Below are 25,557 nucleotides of genomic sequence, written 5' to 3' on the forward strand. Positions count from 1 at the left end.
ATTTTAAAGAACAAATGTTAAGTTATCAGGTAGAAGTTATGTGTGCCTGAGGTAGCTTTCTTCAGGGGCGATCTGACACACAGCTGTAGCCTCTTTCAGAAATTAAGGGACAGTAAAAATTTGCCCTTTTTCTGCGTGAAATGCAGGAAGCTTCTCTTGGACCTTGCCTCAGGTAACAAAGAGGAGACAAGCAGGAGGGTAGTAATTACAACACGAAGAAGGGCACGCAGCTAACCGTGTTTCTGTGTATATTCATTGATTTATTGGTGTCGAGAAGGAAACGCATGCAGTAGGTACGAGTCAAGTAGCCACACATACTCCTTGAGAGCACTGCAACAACAGTGACAAGAACACTGTACAAACTCGTGTGGACAAGCAGCTATTGCAGAGTACAGGAGGGATAACTCCTAGTTTCATCCCAGATCTAGAGGAAGACTGGCAAGATTTCTGCTGTGGGTGCGTGGAATGGTACAGCAGTACTGCTGAGCTTAACAGGTGGTGTCTGCAGAATGCCAGCTGGTTGGGGGTGTTGTGGCTCTGTGGGGACAGGGATGGCTTGGGACAGAGCTGTTATAGTAAAAAGCTGTAAGACTGTGAAAACAGATGCTCCATAATGAAAAGTGATAATGTTAAAGAAGCAATAGTTAAAAAAAAAGGGGGGCGGCAATGTCTGAAGCCAGGTTCTGTAGAAGCCAGTGTTTGCCGGCTCATTGAACAACCTTTACTGCTATCTGTGTTAGTGTGTGCTGTATGAAGTACAGTGATTTTTTGTTTCTTCTCCTGCTCCCTGCAGCTTGGATGGAGAGCTGAATTTTAATGTGCAAGCATTGCTGGGGGAGCTTGGGAAATGAGGTCGCTACTAATATGCTTTCTTTTTTATACAACTGCCTGCCCTTTCTTCTTACAGGTGCAGTTTTGACACAGTAGTCCCATGATTAATCAGCCTGCCCTATAAAATCAGGGTCTGCAGTGAAGATGGTTAGATCTTCCTGGTTGCAACTGCGTTAAAAAAACACAACAGGAAAAGAATGTCAAATATTCCAGACTTTCTGAGTATCCAGGGAGGATCGAATCCTGTGGAATGAAAAGGGATGGGCGAAGATTTGCGTTGGTGCTTTGAGTACTTGAGCAGCAGGAGGAAAGCCACATCTACTGATTTCCTAGTCTAGCCTCTGTATAGCCATTCCTGCTGTGTAGATCGATGCTTGCCTGACATCTTTATCAGATCTGAACATGGGATTTATTGCTTTTATAGTGTGTCTCAGCTTCTCTATCAAAACTAGCCTTGATCTGTAATTTAGAAAGAAGCCTGAGCATTTCTGGGTTTCATGTTTAAGAATCAGAAGTTGTCTTCTTTCTTAAAAATAAAAAAAAAGCCATACAGGCAGTAACTGTAATCCCAGGTGAGCAAGCATATATGGGTTTGAGTCCTGAACCTGTGAACTTCATGGTTCAGGACTTCACCAAGACTTCAAGCCAAAGGCCAACCTCTGGCTTTTAAACTTTGACTTGCACTGGAGAAATGCAAGGCAAGTTTCTGCTCTTAAGTTTAGGGTAAACTCTGTGAAATTACAGTCACAGTTATGTATTTGTACACATTTGCTGTGGGGGTGTATTGGGCCTGTGGCAGTCAGAGTAGAGGCAGGAGGTAGAGCGGGCTTTGAAGCATGTTGTGTGGAGATCTCACTGAGCTGCCCTCAGGCTACTAGTACATAGAGCCCATGGTTCTTTTTTAATGCTTTTCCTCCACAGATATGATTTCCCTGTTGTCCTTACCCTCATACTGGCTTTCCCAACTGGCAAGGGAAACTGTAAGACCTTGGAGCATTTCAAAAGAGTTTTTATGTTTTTCTGCCCGTGTAAGTTTGAATACAGCAGCTGTAGGAACAGTGTTGCTGCGTTTTTCCCTATCCCAGAACAAGTTCAAAAGGCTGCAGTGACCACAGCAAAAAAAGCAGAGAGGGAATGAAGCCGTAAGAGTGAGATACCTCCACCTCCTGTCACATCCCCAGTGTGGGTAGATCCTTTGCTTTAGGTTTAGTTCTGCTCTGTGCATGTTGAAGTGGAAGGGCTATGTAATGAAAGTTTTGCAGTGTTAGCAGTCTCGGCAAAAATGCTGAGATACAAGGGACCAAGGCCATGTCTGGTTACACATGCCTTGGATCACAGCAGAGGAAGGTGTAAACTAATCCTTTGTAGTCCAGGTGGATATTGAAGGCCCTGTAGTTCAGTCAGAGCTTGGAGGTTGGTGAGAATTGTTGCAGCCTTTGTTAGGCAGGTCTGTTGTGTGATCACAATAGCATGCTATAATTAATGAAAAGCTACTTATTTCTTCTGTTGGAAGCCTGGGGGCCAGAGGGGTTTGTAGTCTTCAGTTGCGTGGACCACATAGTCCAGCTCATCTGATAGGTTGTGTAATCTGACTGTGGAGTTGCAGCTGGCAGCAGAATTGTGCTTTGCACTTACAAAACATCATCTATTCAGCTTGTTCTCTGGGAAATGGATGCAAAACACTGGCAGAACAAGACACAGCTCCTTCTGGTGCATCACGTTTGACAAATTAAGTTTTGACCTTTCAGTGGCTTTGTACAAATATGGGATCCTCTGCCTCAGTACAGGATTTCGGGTTATTAGGAAAGAAGGTATTTTTCCAGTTCTCCTTAGGAGTGTTATGCCTTCGTGAGGTACAAAGCAACCTTGATATATGCAGTAAAATAAATGCTGAAATCCCGTTGTTTCCATGTTTCCACAGTGTAATGAGTGGTTTATGCGAAAAACTCAGAGATGGTGGTGTGAAAAGAGTATATTTTATTTTTGACCTGCAGTACTGGACAGTAGAGATTTAACTCCTTTGTGCTTATTTTCAGACCGGATATTTCCATCTGCCCCATGGGGATTACTTCATTGAGCCCATTAAAAAGCATCCACAGAAGGAGGGAACACCCCATCCCCATATTATCTATGGGGCAAATATCCTTCAAAATGCTTTAAGAAGACGACGGGCGATCCCAATGGAAAAAGAACAAGCATGTGGATTGAATGGTACAAATATTGCTGTATTTCTGCCTGTTTGCTTTCTGCATCTTTTTAAGCAGCTTTTGTTTTCCAGTGGTGCGTGCCTTTCCTTCTGCCAGACTTTTTAAAATTCTGTAAACAGAGATTATGCAAAATGAGAGCGCATCAGTCAAAACACCTTGGAAGCCACCTTTCTGGGTTCCTTTCTGAAAACTTAAGTCCTCCTTGTGACTGCTGGAATATGTCTTTTACACCATTGACCCTTTCCAGCCCTCATTTTTTCTCCAACCAGAACTATTCAGTGAATTTGACTTGAATTCTTGAGTAGTTCTGGGATGATGAGAATTGCAGTTATTATTTTTGATCAAATGTTCTCACTCTATGCAAATACTATCCTCAATGTAAAATATCCCCTCTCTAATCCATGGTTTAAATTTAGGATTTCTAGAGTCACTGTGATAGTTACCAGGATATGTAAATACTTTTATTTTGTTATTCTGAAAGTGGAGTGCAGGGCATGAACAGCAAGGTGTTTTTTTGTAGAAGTGTAAGTAAAGATCACTTACATATTGGTGCAGTAAATACTCAGCATCATGTCTTATGGAAAAACAAGCTAATATGCTATCCTGGAAAGGACAAATGTAACTAGAGGATATTTGGCATCTCATAATTACGAAACAAGTTCCTTTAATTAGTAAAATCACTTACTTGATTGACTTCATACCAAAAATTACCAGATCCTGCATTGGTTCTCTGATGTGTGAGACCTTCAAGCTGGATTTGCACTAAACTTCAGAAAAGGTGCAGTATTGTTAGGGAGAATGAATAGTAACCTAAATGGCGTAAAGCCCAAGTTACATACAAGTAGAGCTGCAGAATACACAGGGGTGTGTTTCTGTCCTTCATGGGTTAACGGTTAAAGAGTAGTTGGTTCTTATCCAGGGGTGGAAAACAAGGAGAAACATAGGAATTTTTAATCACCAGTCATGACTGCTGCTGATTTACTGCTGTGTAATATGAACCGATAAATTAAAGGAGTAAACAACAACCAATCCCACTATATTTCTGCTTATAGATCTGCTTTGCACTTCTTGCTTGCTGGCCAAGAGCAGTGTGAAATGCTAGCTGGGGGAAACAAGGAGGCTGATTGCTTGAGGGGAGCTATTAAATCATCTGTTATACCAGGAAGCTGAGCATAAGGGGAAGCAGTAAGGATTAATATGAATGCTATTCCTTATTATTTTTCATCAAATAAAAGTGTATCTACTTGCCAGGCAAATAAGCCTGAAGTTGAAAAGTCATGAACATCTAAAGTCTATTTTGACTTAAATGTAAAATAGCTCAGTAATTTTCTGTTTCTTCTGATGACTGCTGAGATAAATGAGAGGCATTCGTTTAGATTTGCCTGTGAAAAATGGGGAATTTGTTCTTGCATACTGTCTTCCAGGTTTGTTTTATGGATGAAATAACATCTGTAAGCAGTAATTTTAAGTGTGGAGAAGAGATTGTAGATACCAGGGATCATGCTGTGCATTTGGTTTGAGTAGCCTGCTATTTTCTTTCTACCTCTCACTTTTTACCACTTGTGTCTTCCTTCAAAGTCCTGCAGAATGAGATGGAAAAAGACTGGCTGTATCTGGATGCTGGAAAAAATCAAGCGTAGCATCCCTGAGATTTTGTCACTTAGACTAGGAAAGTCTGCTTGAATAGGCTGCTCAATTTAAATTTCCAGTCTGGTGGAAGGTGTTCCTGCCCATGGAAGGAGGGTGGGAAGCAGGTTATCTTTAAGGTCCCTTCCAACCCAAACCATCCTACGATTCGACGATACGTTATTCATTCTATTGTGACAGAACTGTTTCTGGTGGTAGTATGTTCATGATATTCCAGGCTAACAAAGGGAGTGTCTTAGGAGCAGACAAAGTGATAGCCTGTAATTTAGGTTTCTGTGTTTAACTGACTCAGTCGGCCTTTAGAGGTAATGTCTGCTTTCAGTCAAGCTGTGATCTGCTTGACTGTCATGAAAGTTAAGTAATCAGTGTGAAAATGGTCATGGGGTGTGTGGAAATTTCTCTCATTACATTTTTCCCTTTGTGTAACACCATATACCAATCATTGGTTCCTCTAAAGGCCATAACTTTTAATTTCATGGAATCATAGAATAGTTTGGGTTGGAAGGACCTTAAAGATCATCTAGTTCCAACCCCCCTGCCATGGACAGGGACACCTTCCACCAGACCAGGTTGCTCAGAGCCCCATCCAGCCTGGCCTTGAACATTGCCAGGGATGGGGCATCCACAGCTTCTCTGGGCAGCCTGTTCCAGTGCCTCACCACCCTCACAGTAAAGAATTGCTTCCTAGTATCTAATCTAAATCTACCCTCTTCCAGTTTAAAGCCATTCCCCCTTGTCCCCTCACTACGTGCCCTTGTAAAAAGTCCCTCTCCAGTTTTCTTGTAGGCCCCTTTAGGTACTGGAAGGCTGCTAGAAGGTCTCCATGGAGCCTTCTCTTCTCCAGGCTGAACAACCCCGACTCTGTCAGCCTGTCTTCATAGAAGAATTTGTTACATTTTGTGATATCACATCTGTTGTAGCCAGTTCTTCAAATGCAGAAAAAAGGAGGAGGTCGGTGTCGTCTACTGTTTACACTATGCATTGCCAGACCAGTTGCTTTTTAGAAGTGAAATACAGAACAAAAAAGGAAAGTGAGTAAATTCTTGCTTTCTGTGCTACTTATATTCATTACATAGGCTTTGGGGAATACTTGGTAAATAAATAAATTTTACAACTGGTAAGTTGACTCTTCCCCCCTTCTAAGACTTCAAGCACTCCTTGATGTTAAGTTTGATGCCAGAAGTCTGGTACACCCACATGGTATCACAGATGGCTGAGAGTAATGCCTTTTGGGATCACTTTAAAGCAAAACAATTTCCATTTACAGTAAACATTTAATTGTAGAAATTAATTCTATTTTATAGATTAAACATCATGACCTTTCTCTACTCCCAGCGCTAGCTTTGTCGCCACTGGGCTCGGGCTTAACTGATGAAGAGTGGCCTGCCTTATCTGTTGTAGGAACTGGTTTTCAGAATCAAGTATTTTAATATTGTGGGCTGAGATTCATCATACAGAGCGTCTTCTTTTGTTTATTTGAGCTCTGATTCTGTTTGTTTTTTAAACTTAAGCTAAGGCAATTGAGTAATTTCTGAAACCTATGCTTAGTGTCTTTGTGTGCCTTTGTTAGACCTTTGTGTGCCCAGGTTAAAATGTAGTGCTGATTTGTGCTTGGAGAGGTTAACAACCTCTCCAAGTCAGTGCACAAAGGTGTGTGGTGATAATAGTGATCTTTTAGTCAGAACTAACCTGTCTGTCAGGCAAGGAATATAAAAACTAGTTTTATAGGCAAAATAAAAATAGAGGAATTAGTGTGGGAAGGAATAAGAGGAGGATGCTGACTTCCTGTGCAGTCTCTATAAAGCTTTTTTTGAATAAATGCAAGGACTGTCACCTCTTGGAAGAAGCCCTGTGCAGCATGTTCACAACTTTTACTGTGGCAACAGCCACAGGAATTTCCAGGTTCCAGCCTGCTTGTGGTCTGTCTTATCTATATACAGTAATTCTTCAGCATCAGTTACATTACTCTAGCAGCTCTTGCAATCATTATATTAATTAGTTTACAATTTGCAGTATCTTCAATTGTTTCAGATACTTGCAGAAAAGTCATTGTGATAAATAATGTAAATTAAAACTTAGGTTTGTGATGTACACTTCCACTGCTGCTTAGGCAGCTGCCAGGTGACTTAGCTGCTTGCAAAACTGAGTCCTAATCTTGAAAGTAGCATTATGATACTGTACATTGCAAGCTGCTGTCATACTGTGTCCTTTGAAATCTGTGTCAGAAGCAAAAATGAGAAATGAAAAGTGGCCCTGAGCTTTATAAATAACTTCTATAATAATTTATGGCTGTAGGAGAGGAAACTGAGGATGTGGGGATTTGGTTTGTTTTTCTAAATAGGTTATCTTAAAAACTTGACAGTGCTCCAAGATAAAATGCAAGAAAGAAGGAATTATCCTCCCTTCTACAGTAAAAGAAAAGATCTCCTCCAATTTTTTTCTGTTTGTTTTCATGCAGTCCGTCACAAGGTATTGGTTGGTTTGTAAGCTGCAAAGTGGAGAAGTTCTGTGAAGTTGGTGACAGAAAATGCTGGGATGAAATAGAACCCTTCCTGACATTGTGCTGCAGAGCGGATTGATAGGATTCAAACAGATGGACTTATTTTTCTTGGTCTGGTGATGTGGTCACGTTGCTGTTGTTTAGAAGGAGGGTAATTGAGTTTGTTCAGACTCAGCCCAGGGATTACTGCAGTAGGCTGTAATATATAACAGGAAGGAAAGGTTTTGGGTATTAAAATGGATCTCTGAGAATACTTCATTGGAACTTTAGGTGTATAGAAGTTATCACATGCTTTACCCTCATTTTGGCATTGAAAAGATTTGATAGATGAGTTCTGCACAGATGTTAGGATTTGTTTGGGTTGTACAGGGGCCTTATCTGCAGAGGAGTTATAAATCTTATAACTGAAAATTTTGCATTTGGAGCAATTTTGCATGGAGCTATGGTGGACTAAGGCTGGGGTGGGAGGGAGGAGACAGACTGGGTGCTCTGTGAAATGCATAGAGGGGTGAGGGGAGCTGAAGGAGCAGAGCAACATCATATGTGCAAAACTGTTTTTTAAGTCTTTTGAATGATGGCTTGGTGGCACAGATCATTTGTCAGGTGACTAGGATGCTGTTAGGTAACAATAGTTACCTGCTGTTCTTCCTAAGGGTTATGTCTGAGTGCAGGGTTTTACTGAATCATACTGCCAAAGGATTCTCTTCAATTTTTCAGTCTACAAATGTACAGTATAAAGTGTTACTGTTGGCTTTTGACAGTGAAGTCCTTTGTTTAACCACTGGGAAGGGGGAAGGAAAAAAAGTCCAGGACACTGTTTTATTCTCAAAGGACAGCCTATCTTTTTTTTTTTGGAAGAACATTGTGGCCAATGTAAGCAGCCTTGCTTGCTGGCAGAATCACTGGTACATGCTGTGTAGCTTCCATATCTTTTAAAGAATGATGCTGACATTTTTCCAGTATTTGTTTATCCTGCATTTAACCATATCAATTACTATTCAGATTAATTTGCTTAGCTTCTCCAAAACAGAGATAGGCTGGTAAATTCACATGTCAAATTGTAGTAAATAAGAGTAATACAATGTAGAGGTGAAAGCATCTTTCTCCCTGCAGCCTTCTGCTTTCTACAAACAGCTTCTACTGACTTGTTTAAAAGATGCTTGTGATGAATGTCCTCTAATTTAAAGCAGAAACAACAAAACAAACAGTTTGCAGGAGTATATGGAGTATCTGTCATCTCTGGAACAGTTTGCATTGAGCTGAAATCAGTAGACACCTACTTATGCAAACAGCAGGAGACTTAGGGTTTCTGGGGTGGGGTACCTGGGAAACGGTGTCATGAAAACAAGTTCTAGCAGTGGATGAAACAATTACTGCTAACTGGTGTAAAGAGATTTCCCACCCCACCCCCCACTCCCCACCCCGCAACAAGATCATGAAGTGAAAGCAGAAGATTCTAACTTTCTTTTGAGGTTTCAGGAAGACTTCTTTTTTTCAGTTGCTCTCTGGAGTTCGTTAGAAGCTAATCAGAGATAAGGTCGACTTTTTTTTCACTGTCTTGTGCTTTCATTCTCCAGAAAAAAGGAAGAGTCATCTTCTGTTTCTAAAACCTCTAGATTCTGTGTGGGCGAGATACGAATCCTTGAACTTTTTGTTTCTAACATCTGACACACGAAAAGACTTTTGTGCTCATTTCACTTTGCTGTCAAAAATCCTGTTCATACTAACAAATGAGCAGCGCAAATATGTAGCTTTGCTAAGCAATAAAAAAGAATTCTAGGTTTCATTAGCATAGAGATGTTTAATAGATATGTTTACTATTACTTGAAGTTCAGGTTTTAAGGACACAAGATGAGGTTCTTATCTGTTAACTTGAGTAGCCTAGCAATTAAATAGTTGAGTTTAAGCTAGTTGTGTTACAAGCTAGCTTCTTTTATAAAGTTAGTGAAGTAGAACAGTCATTGTCAAAGGCTGATTCATCCTATTCTGAGGTGATATCTTTGACTTTTGGGTTGAGTTGTCCTTGGGAGCTGCCTAGGCTGTCATTATAGGCAGGAGAAATACAGGTAGAAGAGAAAGGAATGAAGTACTGTATTCTGTGCAATTCTTCCTCTCCGGTTAAATGAGTGCTGAATCAAAACCAGAACTCTCTCCAAGTGGATCCAAAGTCTGTGCTGAACAGGCGCCAGAGAAAGCTCAGTGCTGGCAGAGCTCTGGCACCTGCTTTCGCAGTCCCTGATTGTTTTCCCAGCTGCTTCTCTCTTCTGCTGGAATTTAACCATCAGTGTTTCACCAGATCCTACTAACTGAAATAAGGTGCTTTCCGTAAGTGCTTGTGTGGTGCAGGAGGTAAGGGAGAAAAATGTAGAAACAGGACATTGTTATTTTAATGTGATAATAGTCACTTGTTGCCTCCAAAAGACATCAGAAATGTGATATGCTTCCTCACTCCATGACTGAACAAATTGTAAAGTTCTGTGACAGGCCATTTTCCAAATAATATAAGCGAAATCTATAAGGAGGGGAAAATCTGCCTCACTGTGTTTCAGTAGAGTCTTTCTGTGTTCCCACACAGCTGGAAAGAAACGGTGTTTGCTACACCATGCTTGCTTACTGCACTTGCTTTGCTGTAGTTCAAAGGGTAGACTGTGGTGTCTACCATGTTTTCATCGAAACAGTTTGCTTAACCACTCATCAGACTAAGGAGTATCAGTCTGGAGCCAGACTGAATTTAGTTCAGCATTGCTAGCCATGTGCTGTCAGACAGGAATATATTCTGCTCTTGCTCTGTGCCTAGTGCTTTCCTTATCAAACTGTGCATGATACTGTTGTGTTTTTTTAGTATTGCCATTGACTGCGTAAACAAATGCTTTGGTAATGTGAATGTTAAATTGCAGCAGTATTGATTCAGAGAGCAATAGCAAGCTTTAAAATTAAACTGTGACATGTCACATGCTATCCTTTTTCCTTTCGTAGGACAACACTAGCCTTGAACAATTGCAAACCTTATTTCCACGGTTGAAATAGAAAACTCAGAAAGCTAAGCTGCATTTAGGAAACATTTTTGTTGCAGGAGTTTGAAAATTTGCTCAGAACACTTGACCCGTTAATGGGTAGTATTGGCAAAGCTGTTCAGCCTTCAGTCTGGTTAGTGCCAGATTTCTCAGTCATACTGAACTCTCTATGAACTTTCTAAAAAGAAACTACAATTACCTTATTATTTCTGGGCAGATCACAGATTTCTGATTCTCCTAAGAAGTGCTGGACTTGTGCTGTGGGGCTACTGCACCAATACGGGCGCACTGTTCACAGTTAGTTTCTCTGAAGTCTGCGTGTCCCTGATCAGCCTCTGGCAGCCTCCTGTCATATGTGACCCACTTTAAGCAGGTGTCTGAGCACAGCTTTTCTGCGTGAAACAGTTTCCTTGCAGCTTTTCCACTCCTTGCTTGGGGCTGGCATTCTTCATGTTCTAGCAGCTGCTTGAACTTGGATGCATTTTGTGTACTTGGAGAGGCTCCTCTGGATGAATTTGACTTAAAAGGAGATCATAATACTCCTCCCAGCATAGATTTTAGCTTTATGATTAGTTGGGAACAAGAGAAACTGTGTAACTTAGGGGGTTGTTACAAGGTCATCTTCTACAGAACTGTAAGCTCTCCATTTTTTAGGGAGAAGTAGGGTTGTGTCTGGGGTTAACACACACCACACACAATGACTCGGCAGCACGTCCTGGGATGCACAGGTCCTATTCTGCACTCCTTGTTATCACCGAGTGTATGATAGAGTTTTCAACTCAAGTGATGGGTGGTTGTGGGCACCGCTCTCATAACGAATTTCTGGCAATATTGAGTAGTAGCAGATGCAATTTCACTAGACAGCAGTCTGCAAAGGGCATTTTTTGGAGTCCAGTCTGTCATTTCAGATACAGGTCTTCATGTCTGAACCGTGTTTGCATTCGGTCGCTGAAAACAAGGATCTGCCTCAAGACAGATTTAGTGACCTACTGGACTAGCTAGCTGGATTTGATTTGTTGTGGAAGGCAAAGTAGGGTGAGGTTTGTTGCTCAGTTTCATGGGGCTCATGTAAAGATTACATGTTGCAGGGTATCTTTGCAAATAATACTTCTATTTCTGAACTGTCCTGGAAAAACTGTATGTAAGTAACAGACTGGAGGGACACTGTTCTCTTCAAGATCGTATGGAATTACACATATTTTTTCTAGGGAAAGGAATTGTCCAACAGAAGTAGGCATAGACATCTATGCAAAAAAGGTGGCTAGAAGATTGCTGTACTAAAAGGTGTAGCAAATTATTTTAGCTGATGCTCTTAAATGCTGCACTTCTTTGTGGAACCATTTGTTGCATGTCCAGGTTTCTATATGCAATCAAAAAAAAAAATCCATGTTCTTTTTTATGCTTTATGATCTTTTCTATACTTTATGCTTTTCTTCTCTTCCGGATATTCAACTTAAACTTACTTCAGCATGTAATCAGGTGGCTTAGCTGGAAAATCTGTGTATTCCTGTCCTTTTTAAAGAATTAATGATGAAGTCTTTGTGCACCTAAATTAGACTGCTAAATTAAAGAAAGTTTCTTCTAAACCATTCTAGTCAGTCTCAAAAAACATTGCCTAAAATCTAATGCTTGTGCAAAATAGGAAGTCCAAAGCTGTGATGTTCTTTATTAATTTCTCTTTTTTTTTTTAAAAAAAAAAAAGCTGTAAATTCATGCTGTCTCTGATTTGTACTCATTTTTAAAAGGTCTTGTCTAATATTTTGTTCAGCTGCAAGCAGTGTTTGAGTTGAAGCTGCAGAGAGATAGTTTTTTGTATTTTGAATACTTTTTAAACAATTAAAACACAGCTTCAGTCTGAGTCTTCCATTCTGCTGCAGTTAGAATTAGCAGCAATTTTTTTGCGTGCCTGAGCTCTAAACAAAGCTGAATTGAGTTCCTCCCTCTCTGATCTGCACTGTTGTCTGTTGAGCCCCAGTCCGGACTCCCCTCGGCTCTGTGAAGGTTTGGATTTGGATGAAAGTCTCCTTTCAGGTCCTGCAGTTTTAACAACGGATAATTTCTGACATTTTCTGTATTATTTGCCTGACATTCTCCAGATAGAATGTTCACTGAACCACATTTTTTTTTATGGCATTTTCTTTTTGGTGTGCCAGTTGCATCCATTGCCCATTGTTAAGGTACTTCTATCAGTCAGGTCTTCCTCAGAGGAAATGGAAGTTGATGAGGGGGATGAAATTTCACCCGCTGGGGAGGTAACAGGAAAGAAGGGGGCAATAAAAGAAGGGAGTTTCCTGCAAAACCTAGACTGGTAACGTTGGCAGGCAGCTGAAAGCTGTCCAAGCAGAGATTTAACACTGGGGAACGGATTACTGAACAGCCCCTTCCCCTGCTGGTGGATGTAACCTGGGTTTATCCATCATCCATTTTTAGGATATTTTTCTCTCCTTAAGCTATAATTAATCATACTGTTTTATGATGTGTGTGAACTGGATGTTTCTTTCAGGCAAACACATCTGCATTTTTCTCTTCCTAGTCACATGCTTTTACATACCTTCATAATTGCAAGGCTACCTGGGGAGAAGAGGAGCCAGGGACTTTCTGCAAATGAAAACTGAGATTATCATTTAGAAAATAACAGAGGCTGAGTGTGTTGTCAGGGTTCTGTTTGATTCTGTTTCTACAGGAGTGCAAATTTCAAAGCTCAAACCCACCTCTAAGCAAACACTTTCAAACTTCTTGGCATTTTAGTGTGGGAGCCCCCCTGTCTCCTGTCTGTGAAGGATTCTGGCATAGTTTTATGTAGGCAGCGAACCACTGAGTCCAGGTAATTATAGCCCATGTTACTGGTGAATCTCCACCCTATGCATGACAAAAATGAAAGTGAATTAATGGGATCATAACAGCCAACAAGTTATAATGCCCCTGACAACCAGTCTCTGATAGGAAACTGGAATCAAAGGGAAAAATCACGCTCAAAACTCTGGCTAAAACTGGAAACATCCTTTAGGCCGTGCAGTGGTACTCGTGAGGAGCTGGTAATGGCACCGGTGACCCCAAGATGGTGTTATCCTAACAGGACTGCTTATGCAAGGTGCCTGGTGGCAGGAGTCCTTAAACTCTGACATGCAAAGACACTGTTGGCTGCCTCCCTTGAGATGTCTCAGTGTCATTTGCGCTGTTCCTTCCCTTGCTCCTACTACCAGTTTCCAGACGCCTTCATTAGCTCTCCCCAGTTGCAGGATGGAGTAGCTGGGTGATGAAATCTTCCTGCTCTGCTGTTCCAGCAGCTGCGCATGGGGGTGCTTCTTCAGGGGCTTAGTCAGGCAAAATTAAGTCTTGGGTGCTGAGTTGGAGCTGGAGAACCTCCACGGTCATCTTTGAAAATGTCATGAAGCTGGAAAATGTTATTATCAGGACCTGTTTCTAAGAATAGAAAACTTTAAAAGCAGTATGTGTCTGCCGTTTTCAAGACACTGTGTTAGCATAATTCATCTCGGTATCTCCCAGACTGACCAACCCTTCTCAGGCCCCAGGCTCAGGGAGGGAGTCCTCACCTGCAAACGAGTTGCTCTAGCACTGCTGATGTTTGTGGCATAAGCACAGCAGGGTTGAGGCTGAGGCTTTGAAGGCTGTGTTGCTTAATAACGTCATCTGAAATACAAGACACTTGGCCTCAGCCAAGGACAAGGAGGAAGGCCCCTTGAAGTGCTAGCATGTGTTTTGTTCTTTGAGCATGCTAGTGGGATTGGTGTGTTTTAAATACAGTGGAGAAATGGAATGGAAAAAACAACAGCTGGTCCACAGAAAGGCCAAATAAACTCTGATGTATAAGCCCAGAGATAAGAAGGTTATAGCATATGCAGCATTTCTTAAAGATATCACATCAGAACTTGAAAGAACAGCACTTTGTTTCAAGATTAATTCCAGACTCTCATTCTCTTTCCTGTAGAAATCTGAATTTACACCAAATTAATTAAAAGGCATAGTTTAACTACCACTTCAAAGACCTATTCTGTGAGTAACCATTTCTTTTACAACACAGGCTTCATACATTTATTTAGTTGGGGTGCTTTACCTTTCTTAAACTGTCTTTTGAACATTCAAACTTGAGATTTTTTCTTTAACCATTTCAAGTTTCTGGAATTATGGGTGACCTGTTTTCCATGTATAACAAACTGCTGTGCAAGGGGTGTTCACTTACTGATGGATGGTGTGTTCACAAGAGCTTGGCCTCTGCGTCTGTTGCATGCCTCCAGCATGATGATCTTCAGACAGGTCCATGAAGGTTAGGAGATGGGGAAAATGAGGCACCGAATTTCACTGACTTGAGACCTGGCACCCAGTGCTATCCACTCCCTCATATTGCTTTCAAATTTCATCTCATATGATGGTGCCAAAAAGATTGAATGGCCTGTAGTATTTCAGGGAAGTATCTGTTTGTTTTGGGTGTTTCTCAGGGTGGCTGATGCGCAAAGGAAAATGGTCCAGCCATTCTGTCCAGCTTTCACCCTTGCTGCCTCATAAGGCTCAGGCTCATCCTGCTCCTCACAGTCCCTTCATAATGAAGATAAGTCATGGTAGCTTTAACTGATGTCTGGGAAAAGTACTATTCCCTGCATAATTGTAGAAGAAGGAAGGAAAATAAAAAACCCCACAACTGACATTTGAGTCCTGCGAATGTAACATTAAAAGGCAAACATCAGGGCTTGTGCAGTCCATTACAATAGCTAATTAGTTCAGTTACAAAATTAATAGCATTACCCATCTATTTGCTCTGTCAGTTCAGATAAGTGCTTTCTGAATAGCACCGTCTATTGATGTCTTCAGGCTGGTTTGTCATTCTAGGCTTTTATGTAGTAAAACTCAATGGTAGTGAGCAAAGTGGTTAGAGATGCTTCTGGATTTTCTTGTAGGCTTGGGTTTTGCTATGGAAAATGCTTTGGTACTGCCATATTTGCAAGAGATCTGAAGATTCTGAGATGAGAGCGGGACAGGCCGAGCAGCGGCCTGGAAGGGGTGAAGCAGAGCTGTCAGCTAAGGCATGTTTGCCAGGGGTTGTTGGATTACACTTCATTTTGGAAGCACACGTGAACTTTATTTGCTTTCTAATCATGCTACATGGTCCAACACAGCATGTTTGATGCCCCCTTGCAAGGGAAGGCACGAAGGCAGCTGTTCCTTCCAGATCTGCAGAAATTCCTGAGCTTGCAAGTAGTTAACAGCTCACTGCTTGGCACCCAAAAACAGAGGGCAGAGCTGAGTGTTGGAGGTGTAAAAGTGGTTGCTTGAGGGTGCAAAAGCTGCTGTGGGCGCTGGGAGCACTGCTAAGCTGGCTGTGCCAGTTCAGGGCCCTTGGTGTAGACTGATTTTTTTCTTGATTCTTGGGTGCATCTTGGCACCATGACTTGAATTCTGTGGTGTCTCAGCCTGTCTGCTATGCCACATCCAGTGCGCTGCAACAACTTCTGGTTTGTCCTGTGTAAACTTACCTTTAGCTGAGTTAGTGAGCAGGTACAGTTTGTAGAATGAGAGTGCTGGAGAATTCTTGAGAACGGCAGTAACACATAAAATAACTAGTACAAATACCAAATCGGGGTTTAATCTTTGCTGTGCTAACAGCCAAGGACACTAGTTTTTCAACAGGGTTTTGGAGTATTTGGAAAGCACTGATTACTGTCTTGCTTTCTAGATTTTAAAAACCCTTTCCAGTCTTGTTAGTGCACACTACCTATTAACTGCAAGGAACTGTTTTGGGGTGGGGAAAAAAGGTGGAAAGGAATGTGTTTATATCCATGAGCTAAATAAAATGATGAAAAGCAGTGCTAAAAGAAAGCCTGGCGGTTTATATAAGGAACACAAATGGACCTTCCATTCAGCTACTTTTGTTTGAAAGTTATGAGGCATACTCTAAATACTTTATATTGGGGTTTAGAGTATTTTTCTTCCATCTCCTTGTCCCTCTGTGTGTTTTCCTAAAAGATTATATGATAGGTTTTCTTTGGTGTAGCAGCTACGTACAGTAGGTAGTTCTATGGCTGACACAGAGGAGACCTTCTGTTAAGTTCTGAAAAAAATGGGGTTCTGTCTACTATGTTAATAGACCTAAGCTAAAACGTAGAAAAAAAGGAAAGTGTAATCTAGATTATTTTCTTAGTATTCTTTTCTCCTTTTGTATTAGAAGTCAGGATTTCAAGGCAGCTAAGAGAAATTTTTTAAACTATTGATTATAAGACCAGGAAGTTCTCGTTTTCCGTGCTCAGTGAAATAATCTCATGCATATTTTAATGGATGCTTCATTAATTTGTATAAGTAATTGCATCCTAAGACATTTTTACTCAGATATGGTATCAAATTATTTCTTAACCAGTCAATTCTGCAAATACTAAGACAAAGATCTGTCTATACCCTTTTTTTTTTCTTTTTCTTAAATTTTACCTGTTTTGTGTTTGGACATGAGATCATCGATTTCTGTCTGGTGCTTTATGATTGGTTTGCCGTGCTACAGCTGGACAATGCTCTCAAATCCTGTCTTGAAAAGATATTTTTAGTTGAATTCTTGACTTATTTTCGCATCTGGAACAATTAAGATAGGTAAATCTGTCAGCTTAAATCTGCTCAAGGTTTCTGTGGTGGCAGTACCCAAGAATAAGGGATGCCAGCTGGGGCGGTTCCCTGATTTCCATGCACATGGGTATCCAGTAACATCTCTGTTGGCATCTTGAAAAGAGATTATTTGAAACATGGTGTAGGTTAAGCTGTAAATTTTGAAAGCTGAACTAGAAATTATTTCTTAAGAAACTTGAACATATTTGAATAACTAAATGATAAAAAAAGCCTGAAAATGCTAATCCTATGCCAGAATCTGTAGGAAAAGCCTGACACTGTAAACATATAAAATAGCTGCTAAGTCAGGCAGTTTATATGATGAACATAAATAGACATCATCTTTAGTAATATTGCTTGAAAACAATTGTTTCAAAGATGACAGTGGTATTCTTTACACTATATATTCTGTTTTGCAGTGTTACTTATCTGTAAGGTGAGTGCTGGGCTGGCATTTATTCTCGTACTGTAACATTGTAGATATTCATGGCAACCACTATTCTTACACAATGGGACCATGTTTGTGCTAATACATGAAATACTCTTTGTCTTTGTATTGCTGCCAAGTAGTGCAGAACACTGTCTGTATACATTAAATTTTCTCAGCTTCTTGAACAGGGTGGCCAGATCCTGACTGCTGAGAGGGATTCCTGGCCCGAGTCCACTCCTTTGCCATGCCCAGGAATTGATTGAGAATGTGCTTAATGGCCCTCACTGAGGCCATGCTGGGAACCATCCACTTTAATAGAGTAGGCAAACAAGCTCTAGTGCGTGGGTGTGTTTAACTCCCTGGAGTAGGCAAAGCCCGATGGGGCAAATTCTTGTATTTTTTTTGTAGAGAAGGAGAGGACCTGAGAGGATGCAGTGCTATTTTGCTCCATGGAGCTTTAGGTGCGGCAGTACATCACTGGGCTAACACAAAGAGCACATCACCTGGAGAGGAACCAAGTCCGTGTTGGGTGCCCTGTGCCCTGGCAGAGCATCTTACCTGGGGCAGGGAGGCTGCTGAGCACTGACAGCAAGGGTGGCTTGGAAATGTAAGGATGTCATTCACACAAAGCCAAAGCTGTCAGTGTTTTATAGCTGAAGGTCAAAAGGAATAAGCCAGGTATGTTACAGTAGTGGAATTTCTTGTCACACCAAAATAGAAGTATATGAGGGTTGCTTCTCTGTTTGGAAATATGAAAGCAAGTTTTCAGGAGTGATTTCTGCTTGCAGCTGCTGAGGTATGACCAGGGCATTGGTTTTTGTACAAGAAGTTTTCGTTCGTTGGTCAAGCTGGAAAATAAAAAGGACTTGAGTGTAAGAGAAAAATGACACATATGTTAGGGTGTGCTTTGAAATGTGGTTTTGACAAGAAACAAAAGGAAAAATAGAAAGTTATTTCAGGTTTAAAGCAGTTTTGCTCGGGCACAATTAAAGCATTTTGAATTTCTAGGATGAAATGAAACATTTTTAGCTTTCGTGTTCTTCAGCCTATTTTAAGCAAACAGAACTGTATTCAAGCTGAAAATTGTTGTGTAATTAAAAAAAAAATCTCATTTTGAAAGTATTGAAGTGAAGCATTTGACTTTAATGGTGTTTCTTTGACTGGTAATTTTAAAGTATCAGCATTCATCTGTGAATAGTTTCAGTTGACCTGAATATACATTTTTGGTGACAAAAGTGGCAGGCTGAAAATTTCCTGTACCTCTGGATCATATTCATATGTCAGAACAGCACTTTCTCTCGTTTCAGTCACTTGAATGTATAGCCATAGAGATAACCAGTTAAACATGGTAGTAATATCAGAAATGAATGCTGTAATAGTATTCTGGTTGATACTTTCCATGCTAACTCATAGCAATTCAAGAGTGCCATTCGTTACTAAGTGCTGTTACAGAATAGTGTTTCTGAGCCTGTTTTTTTAGTTGCAGGATCAGCTGGTTTGGCTGAGAAAAAAAAATATGAGTATTTTTTACAGTTTTCATTTACATCCAGCTAAAAATTGGCTAAACTTCGAGTGGTCATTTGTGGCAGTTCTTTTCTTGGCCTGCTCATACGTGTAGAAATCTTAATGGTTTTGAATCATCTTGTAGGTGCTTCATGGATCATTGGTGGTCAGGAAACATGCTACAGAACATTTTAGACAGTCTGTAACTTAAGGAGGTCAACTTTAGTAGTTAAGGCTAGTTAAATAGCAAATACAAGCTATACTGAATGCCACTGCTAAGTTTCACCTCTTGCCACATTTTTCGCAGTCTGTTACCATACAAATACCATCAGGTTTTGTTCTCTTTTTTGCCAGGGAGTGAATGAAGCAAATACTAAAATTATAAAGAGAGGTAAAAGTTTATGTCTTTTAAGGTGCTATAAAAAATAATATCTTATGTGTAGAAAACAGTGAGATGAGTATCTATAAGGTGTACTGATACCAGTGTACTGGTAATATTGCCCAAGGGGAAAAAACTGCAAAATTACTATTTCTAGTAATAGTATCTGAGATGGAAAGAACTGCCATTATCTTCCAGGAGTCAATGGAGATAATGAAGAGCAAACTTGCTCAGTGTGTTTAACATACAATGTGGTCTGGAAGCTAGAGACAGTCAATTATTATGGAATATTGTTAAGTTTCTGTTTCTTTGCAGAGCCTGTTTAGACTGTGAACCCTCCTCATGACAGAAAGCTTTATACAGAGAACATGAAACTCCTTGGTTGACTACAAGAGATCACCCAGAGCAGCTACTCAATAGCTGATAGGTTTTATATAGACTCAATATATGCAGATAGATAGTGTTTATTCATGGTAATCGTTAGGATGCCTGGAGTCAGGGGATACATGCTATGGACTTGCAGACAGTTTGGAAAGATAAGAGTTGTTTGTGTCCTAAGTATTTTTGACATAACTTAGAAGACCTGTTTTGGTCCATAAATACTTTTATAGTCTGTTCTGTTCTCGGTTGGCCCATGTATAGATACGTCGGCCCTGTTCCACTGTATGATTTGATATGATTCAAACCACAGTTCACCTAGGATGTGGCAGATTTCAGCCCCAGCTTTTGACCTGGAGTAACATGCTGAATTCCTGTATTTTTGTAACACTTGTGTCACAAATGCAGCTGACAAAACCTGCCACTTGCAAAGCAAAGTTAATGCTTCTCTCAACTGAAAAGTCTGTCCATGATGCAAGTTTTTAATACATTTTTATAGTTCATTTTATAAATCATGATAATATTGATAATAGTGATGGTGATGATAATAAAATTTAAATCTTTATAATTAATTCACAAGGTCGAAGGTTGACAGGCACAATTGTTTGCTAGTGTTGACTGTCAGAGCTATGTGGATCTTCCTGGGGGATGGACGGAACAGCACTTTCCAAGCTGACTTTGACCCAGAACACAAGCAGAGCAGAGGCAGCGGAGCAGAGCGTGCCAGCTTCTGAGAGAGTTGGCCCTAAAAATGGTGTGAGGGGGTCAGCGTGCCTGGGCTCGCTCACAGGAGTTACAGCTGAGCTGGAACCTTGCAGAGTATTCAGCAAGGGGAGTTGTTTGGTATTTCAGGAAGAGAAGAGGTGCTCGTAGGGCAAGAAGCATGGAAGAATGCAGAAGCTGGGACAAGCAGGAGGACAGAGGTGGGTAATGTGAAATAGCTGTAGTTCAGCAGCCATGTTCTTCACAGACAGTGGCAAACCAAACTGCTGCGATTCAGTTCTTGTTAACTTGCAAGTTTCTTTGTGAGGATGAAGCTACGAGCTGGAGCAGGGTTGCAGCCCGCAGGGAGGCTGCATCCTGTTTTTGACCACCCAACAGGCTGGGTAAACACAGGAGCTGTGGCATGTGGTGGCCGCTCTGTGCTGCCTGTGTGTGTTTGCCTCTGACTTCCCATCGCCCCACAAGAGGAGGCAGGAGCAGCTGGCCCCAGCTGGTTCTGTATGGATCGTCTGCAAGCCCAGAGAGATGCAAGTGGATGGTTTTGCTGTATTAACTGAAGGGAAACAATGAGCCAGAAAGGAGTTCCTGTGGTGCAGAAGTGGGCCTTTGGAGACTGAGAGGGGAGGCTCTTAAACCCACCCGACAACTCTGATTCTGCATGGAGAAGCATAAATGGGCAAAATAGTGCTGGGCATGCTGGTTTTGTGGTGATGGTGTTAGTTCAGGGAGGATTTTGTGAAGGCTATCTTTATGGAGGAAGTCCTTCCTCAGTTGTTGCAAGGCTGAAAAAACTAATATGGGCATCTTGGGTATATGGAGCAGCAGTCTGTCCTCTCCAGGGAAGGGCAGGGAAATCTTGAGGTGTTTGCAGAGAGCTGAGCAACACTGCAAAGAGAAAGAAAGGCCTCTTGTTTTTCCTCAAGGGGAATCCCAAACCATCCTTTTCTGCTCTGCAGCTGTTTATCCCTGGTCAAACCACAGCAAACCTGTACTCTGGCTGGAGGACGGACCAGTGGGGAAGGAGGCACGTGTGCTGGACCGGAGGAGAGCATTACACTGACATACTTGCCTCCTTTGCTGTACTCCAGCTTGTGGTTCTGTTGGAGAACAGAACAAAATGGTTCTTCATTTTAGGACTTTGATAGGTGGTGTCCGCACCATGCAGACGTTGGTGTCTGTTAAAAGAGGAGCAGCAGGACATTTCTCAAGCAACAAGTTTGAACAAGTAAATGCACCAGTTTACTTCAAATCCCTGAATCAAATGTGATTATTCTCAGTCAATCTTTCTTGATGAGAGGACTGCTAATGTTCACCGATTGTAGATTCAATTAATACTGTTAATTTACATACGTATGTGTGGGTACCTAAGCTGCCTTGATGGCTTTTGCCCAGGAGGAATGGCTGTCCCCAGTCCCTGTGGTTAGGCACCCAGCTGGGCACACAAGCTTATTAAAGCAGAGGAGGTGGAGGCAACGTTCAGCTGCCTCTTGAGTCCCTGTAGGGGTTGGCTGCAATCTGCACAGCTTGAAAACCATGTTGCTGTCTTGTCCCAGCCATGTGCAAAGAGTAAACCTTCCATGTAAATCACTCACACTGCCAAAATCCTTGGAATTACAACCCTTAGTATTCCTTTCCTGTCCTTTGCCTCTTCCAACATAGTTTTGCTTTTTTTCGAGGCATCTTTCTTTGCATTGATACTCTCTGTCCGCCTTTCCAATGTTCTCACCAACTCTTGAAGCTTGGCATTAGGGCATCCTGCAATGAGTGCCTCTTAAGGAAATCGCTTGGGTAACTTTGAAGAACTAATGGACATTCCAGAGACTTCTGCTGCCTATTTCTGGATCCTGCTGTTTCATAACTGTCTTCCGTATGTCCAAGAAGCTCCACAAAACCTGTATCCTTTCAGAGTTTCAACACTTTCTTTCACTGCTGAATTCTGTAGTGTCTGCACAAACTTGCAGCATGCAACCTTATGGAATAAAATCATAGAATCATTTAGGGTCAGAGACTCTTAAGATCACAGAGTCCACTCACTAACCTAAAACTGCCAAGTCCCCCACTAAAACATGTCCTTAAGTGCCATATCTATACCTCTTTTAAATACTTCCAGGGATAGTGACTCGACCACTTCCCCAGGGCAGCCTGTTCCAATGCTTGATGGCACTTTTGGGAAGTGATTTTTTCAATATCCAGTCTAAACCTCCCCTGGTGCAACTTGTCACTTGTTACCTGGGAGAAGAGACTGACCCCCCTGCCTACACGCTCCTGTCAGGCAGCTGCAGGGAGCCACAAGGTGCCCCCGAGCCTCCTCCTCTCCAGGCTGACCCCCCCAGTTCCCCCAGCCGCTCACCACCAGCCTTGTGCCCCAGCCCTGGCACCGGCTTCATGGCTTCTCTTTGAACACGCTGCAGCACCTCCGTGTCTGCCTGGTACTTTATAAGATCCTAGTAGCCTTTTAGCCTTATTCTTATTCCTGACTTAAGCAGGTTGGTGATCACGAGCATATAACCAGTCTTCTTTTTCTTCATTATTATGTGAAAGAAATTTATGGAACATGAATAGCAATTTCTGGAGTGTGATTAAAAATCTTCTGGATATTATCTGGTTAACCTTGCTGGAAAGCAGATCAACCCTGATAATGCACAGACAACTACTTCAAGAGGGCACTTTCAGTTTATTTGCATTAATTTTGTGCAAATAGATTTTCACATAGATCTGCAAAAAAAAGAAAAACTATTAATATAACTCCATATGTTTAAATTCTCATTTGCTTCATAAAAGCTCCCTAAAACTGCGTTTTTCTGTCATTCTTAGGTCAACAGTTCTTGAATTATTTGGTAAGAGACATTAAAATATAGACATAATTTATTGGGAATTTTTAATCTGCAAATTTGTTTTAGAGTGCTATGTATTCTGTTTTAGAAGAACCTTGTTTTTCTTGAAATGAAAACAGAATTGTGCTGCAAGTTAAATTGATTTCAGATGCTCTTTTACCAAGTGCTAGATTAATTCATAGAAGAGTCATCTTATTCTTCTAATCCATCACATTAATATTTTCACTAAAATAAGAGGAACCAGCCACTGAAGTTACCAAGTGAATGAGCATGGAAAGTTCAAACAACATTGAGTAACGTATGCCTAGAGAAGCATCTTATGCAGATACAATTTTTTATTGTCCCTTGTTGACTTGAGTTTAATCCCTGGGAAGAAAAAAAAAAGAACATTCAGGCAGAAGGAAAATCATGGTTGCAAAATGTAGGCAGCTCCAGGCATAGCCATTTCCCACAGTTGTTCTGTATGTACCTTCTGATGCCAGTGGTCCAGAACATTTACCATGTCATCCTTCCAGTGTAAGTGGTAATGAGCAGCAGACACACTCAGCAGCAGTATCTCATTAAGGGCATCAGTCAGCACAGGTCCAGCTTTAGCTTCATTCAGCGTTAGAGTGGTGTGACTCCGCTGTTTGATACTTCATGTTTTTGACAGCAGGAATGTTAAAGTTAAACAAAGCTTGCGAAGTTGTAAGCTTTCTTTGTCTGTGCTTGTTTTCATTGGGACTTGGGGGTTGTCAGTGTGGGGAAGTATGTGATTAAATAGCTGTAATAGTTTGTGAATGCTTGCTTCACACTCAGAAAGCATTTGTGTGATTTAGCTTAGACTGTTCCAGAAACGGTTATAAAAAAAGCTGGTTTGGTTGCCTGTTCTAGTTTACATTCACATCCTTTCTTCCTTATTTTACAACAGTTTTTCCATATAACATGTGAGCTCTTACTCTCTCATTGTCAGCCTCCAGGCTTAGTTTTCTTATGAATATTTATAACCATGATAATCTGTATAAGCAGATTGTGTCTAAAATTTCTAATGTGCTTTGTTTCACTGAGCTTTTCTGGATAGCTGCCTTATCTATTTCAGCAGAGATAGTTACAATAGGGGAGAGGGTTCACTTATTATATTTGAGTTTTGTAAATAATTAGTAAGTTCTTGCAGTAAGTCATCTATTAGAGTTGCGCTCCTCCTTCATAAGTGAAAGAGGAGAAGGTCCCACCTTCTTTATCCAGGAGTGTGGTGGCTAGAGCACTGTCCTGGGAAATCCCAAGTTCTTCATTAGATCTAGCTCAAAGCTGATCAGATAATAATCACTTTTCAGAAAACTGTGTTTTCTTCTGCCTTACTGTTCTTTTAATTCTTAATGGCTGAGTCACTCCTCAGCCTTTCCTGTATTTAGTCTATGGCTGGACTTCTGTATAGTATTTAGTGCTAGGTTAATGTTATTAATGATGATTTCATGTTTATTCATCTTCCCTTGTACAATGACTCTGCTTCAAAAGAGTGTATTGACCTCTTGAAGAACTCGCCGCAAAACTTAGTCCTTTCGTTAACACTTAAACTAAAGGCACATCTTAGAAGAAAGACAAGGTGAAGGTTATAAGGAAAATCATAATGTACCAAGTTCTGAACAGTGTGGGATTTATTAGTGTAGCATCCCTAGCATCACTCATACATTATGTCTGGAGATGTAGCATTTTCACTGTAAATAATGAGCAGTAAAAATGAAAGAGAACTTGCAAAGAGAGAGGAGGTGAGGACAGAAAGTACTACATTTTGTGTGACCATCTTCAGTTGTAGGCTGTATTCTCATCTTCTGGGAATTTCCAGACATTTTCACATTGCTTCTTCAAAGGTCTGTGTATCTCCAAAGATGTTGAAAGGTGGCTGTGTGCAGTTAGCACCCTGAGGTATGCACTGTAAGCTGTACTCTTCCTTGAGCAACACCTGCAGGAAACAGAGGTGGAAAAAAAGCCTTTGATATGGAAATCTCACGTAATGCCTTTAAGTAAGGTGAGTCATACCTGTTCTTTAAGGGAGTCTGAGGGGAAAGAAAGCAGAAATCAACAAAAACCTAGTCAAGCAGCAATTTGAGTGGATGAGTTATTCCAAGTGAAGAAGATCTTAAATGTTTTTATAGACTATTTGTACTATTTCTTAAAGACTGGAAAGTCCTTTCTTAATAGGGATTGGCAAATTACAATATAGTTCTGTTGTCACCTAATGAAAAATTGAATTCATTTGCTAAAAGAGAGAATATGACTTTTTTTTTCCTACAGAGAAGCTATGCAACTTTAACCTGTACAGGAGGAATCATACAATACTGGTTTTTATATATAGTTGAGACTTACAGTTAAGTTTAAATCTTTCCTTGTAGCTAAGAGATAAGGATCCTGTATGTTGTTGAATTAGTCAAGTAGGTTTTGCATGGATAGTTTCAGGGGACCTTTTTGGGTTTTTTTGGTCACTGAAAGCAATTCAGATTTTGATTTTAAAAACCAACCCTTTTGCTGAAA

At 40.9% G+C, this 25,557-nt stretch overlaps 1 protein-coding gene across 2 annotated transcripts in view; it reads left to right on the plus strand.

Annotated features, from left to right (window-relative positions):
* ADAMTS12 (ADAM metallopeptidase with thrombospondin type 1 motif 12) overlaps positions 1 to 25,557 on the plus strand; it is a 163,703-nt gene that overhangs the window by 58,437 nt on the left and 79,709 nt on the right. For both annotated transcript variants that reach the window (XM_040580500.1, XM_040580499.1), the window contains exon 3: positions 2,868 to 3,042. In XM_040580500.1, coding sequence (XP_040436434.1) covers positions 2,868 to 3,042 — 175 coding nt within the window. The remainder of the gene's footprint in view (positions 1 to 2,867; positions 3,043 to 25,557) is intronic.

Source organism: Falco naumanni, chromosome Z, assembly GCF_017639655.2.
Source record: "Falco naumanni isolate bFalNau1 chromosome Z, bFalNau1.pat, whole genome shotgun sequence".
NCBI lineage: Eukaryota > Metazoa > Chordata > Aves > Falconiformes > Falconidae > Falco > Falco naumanni.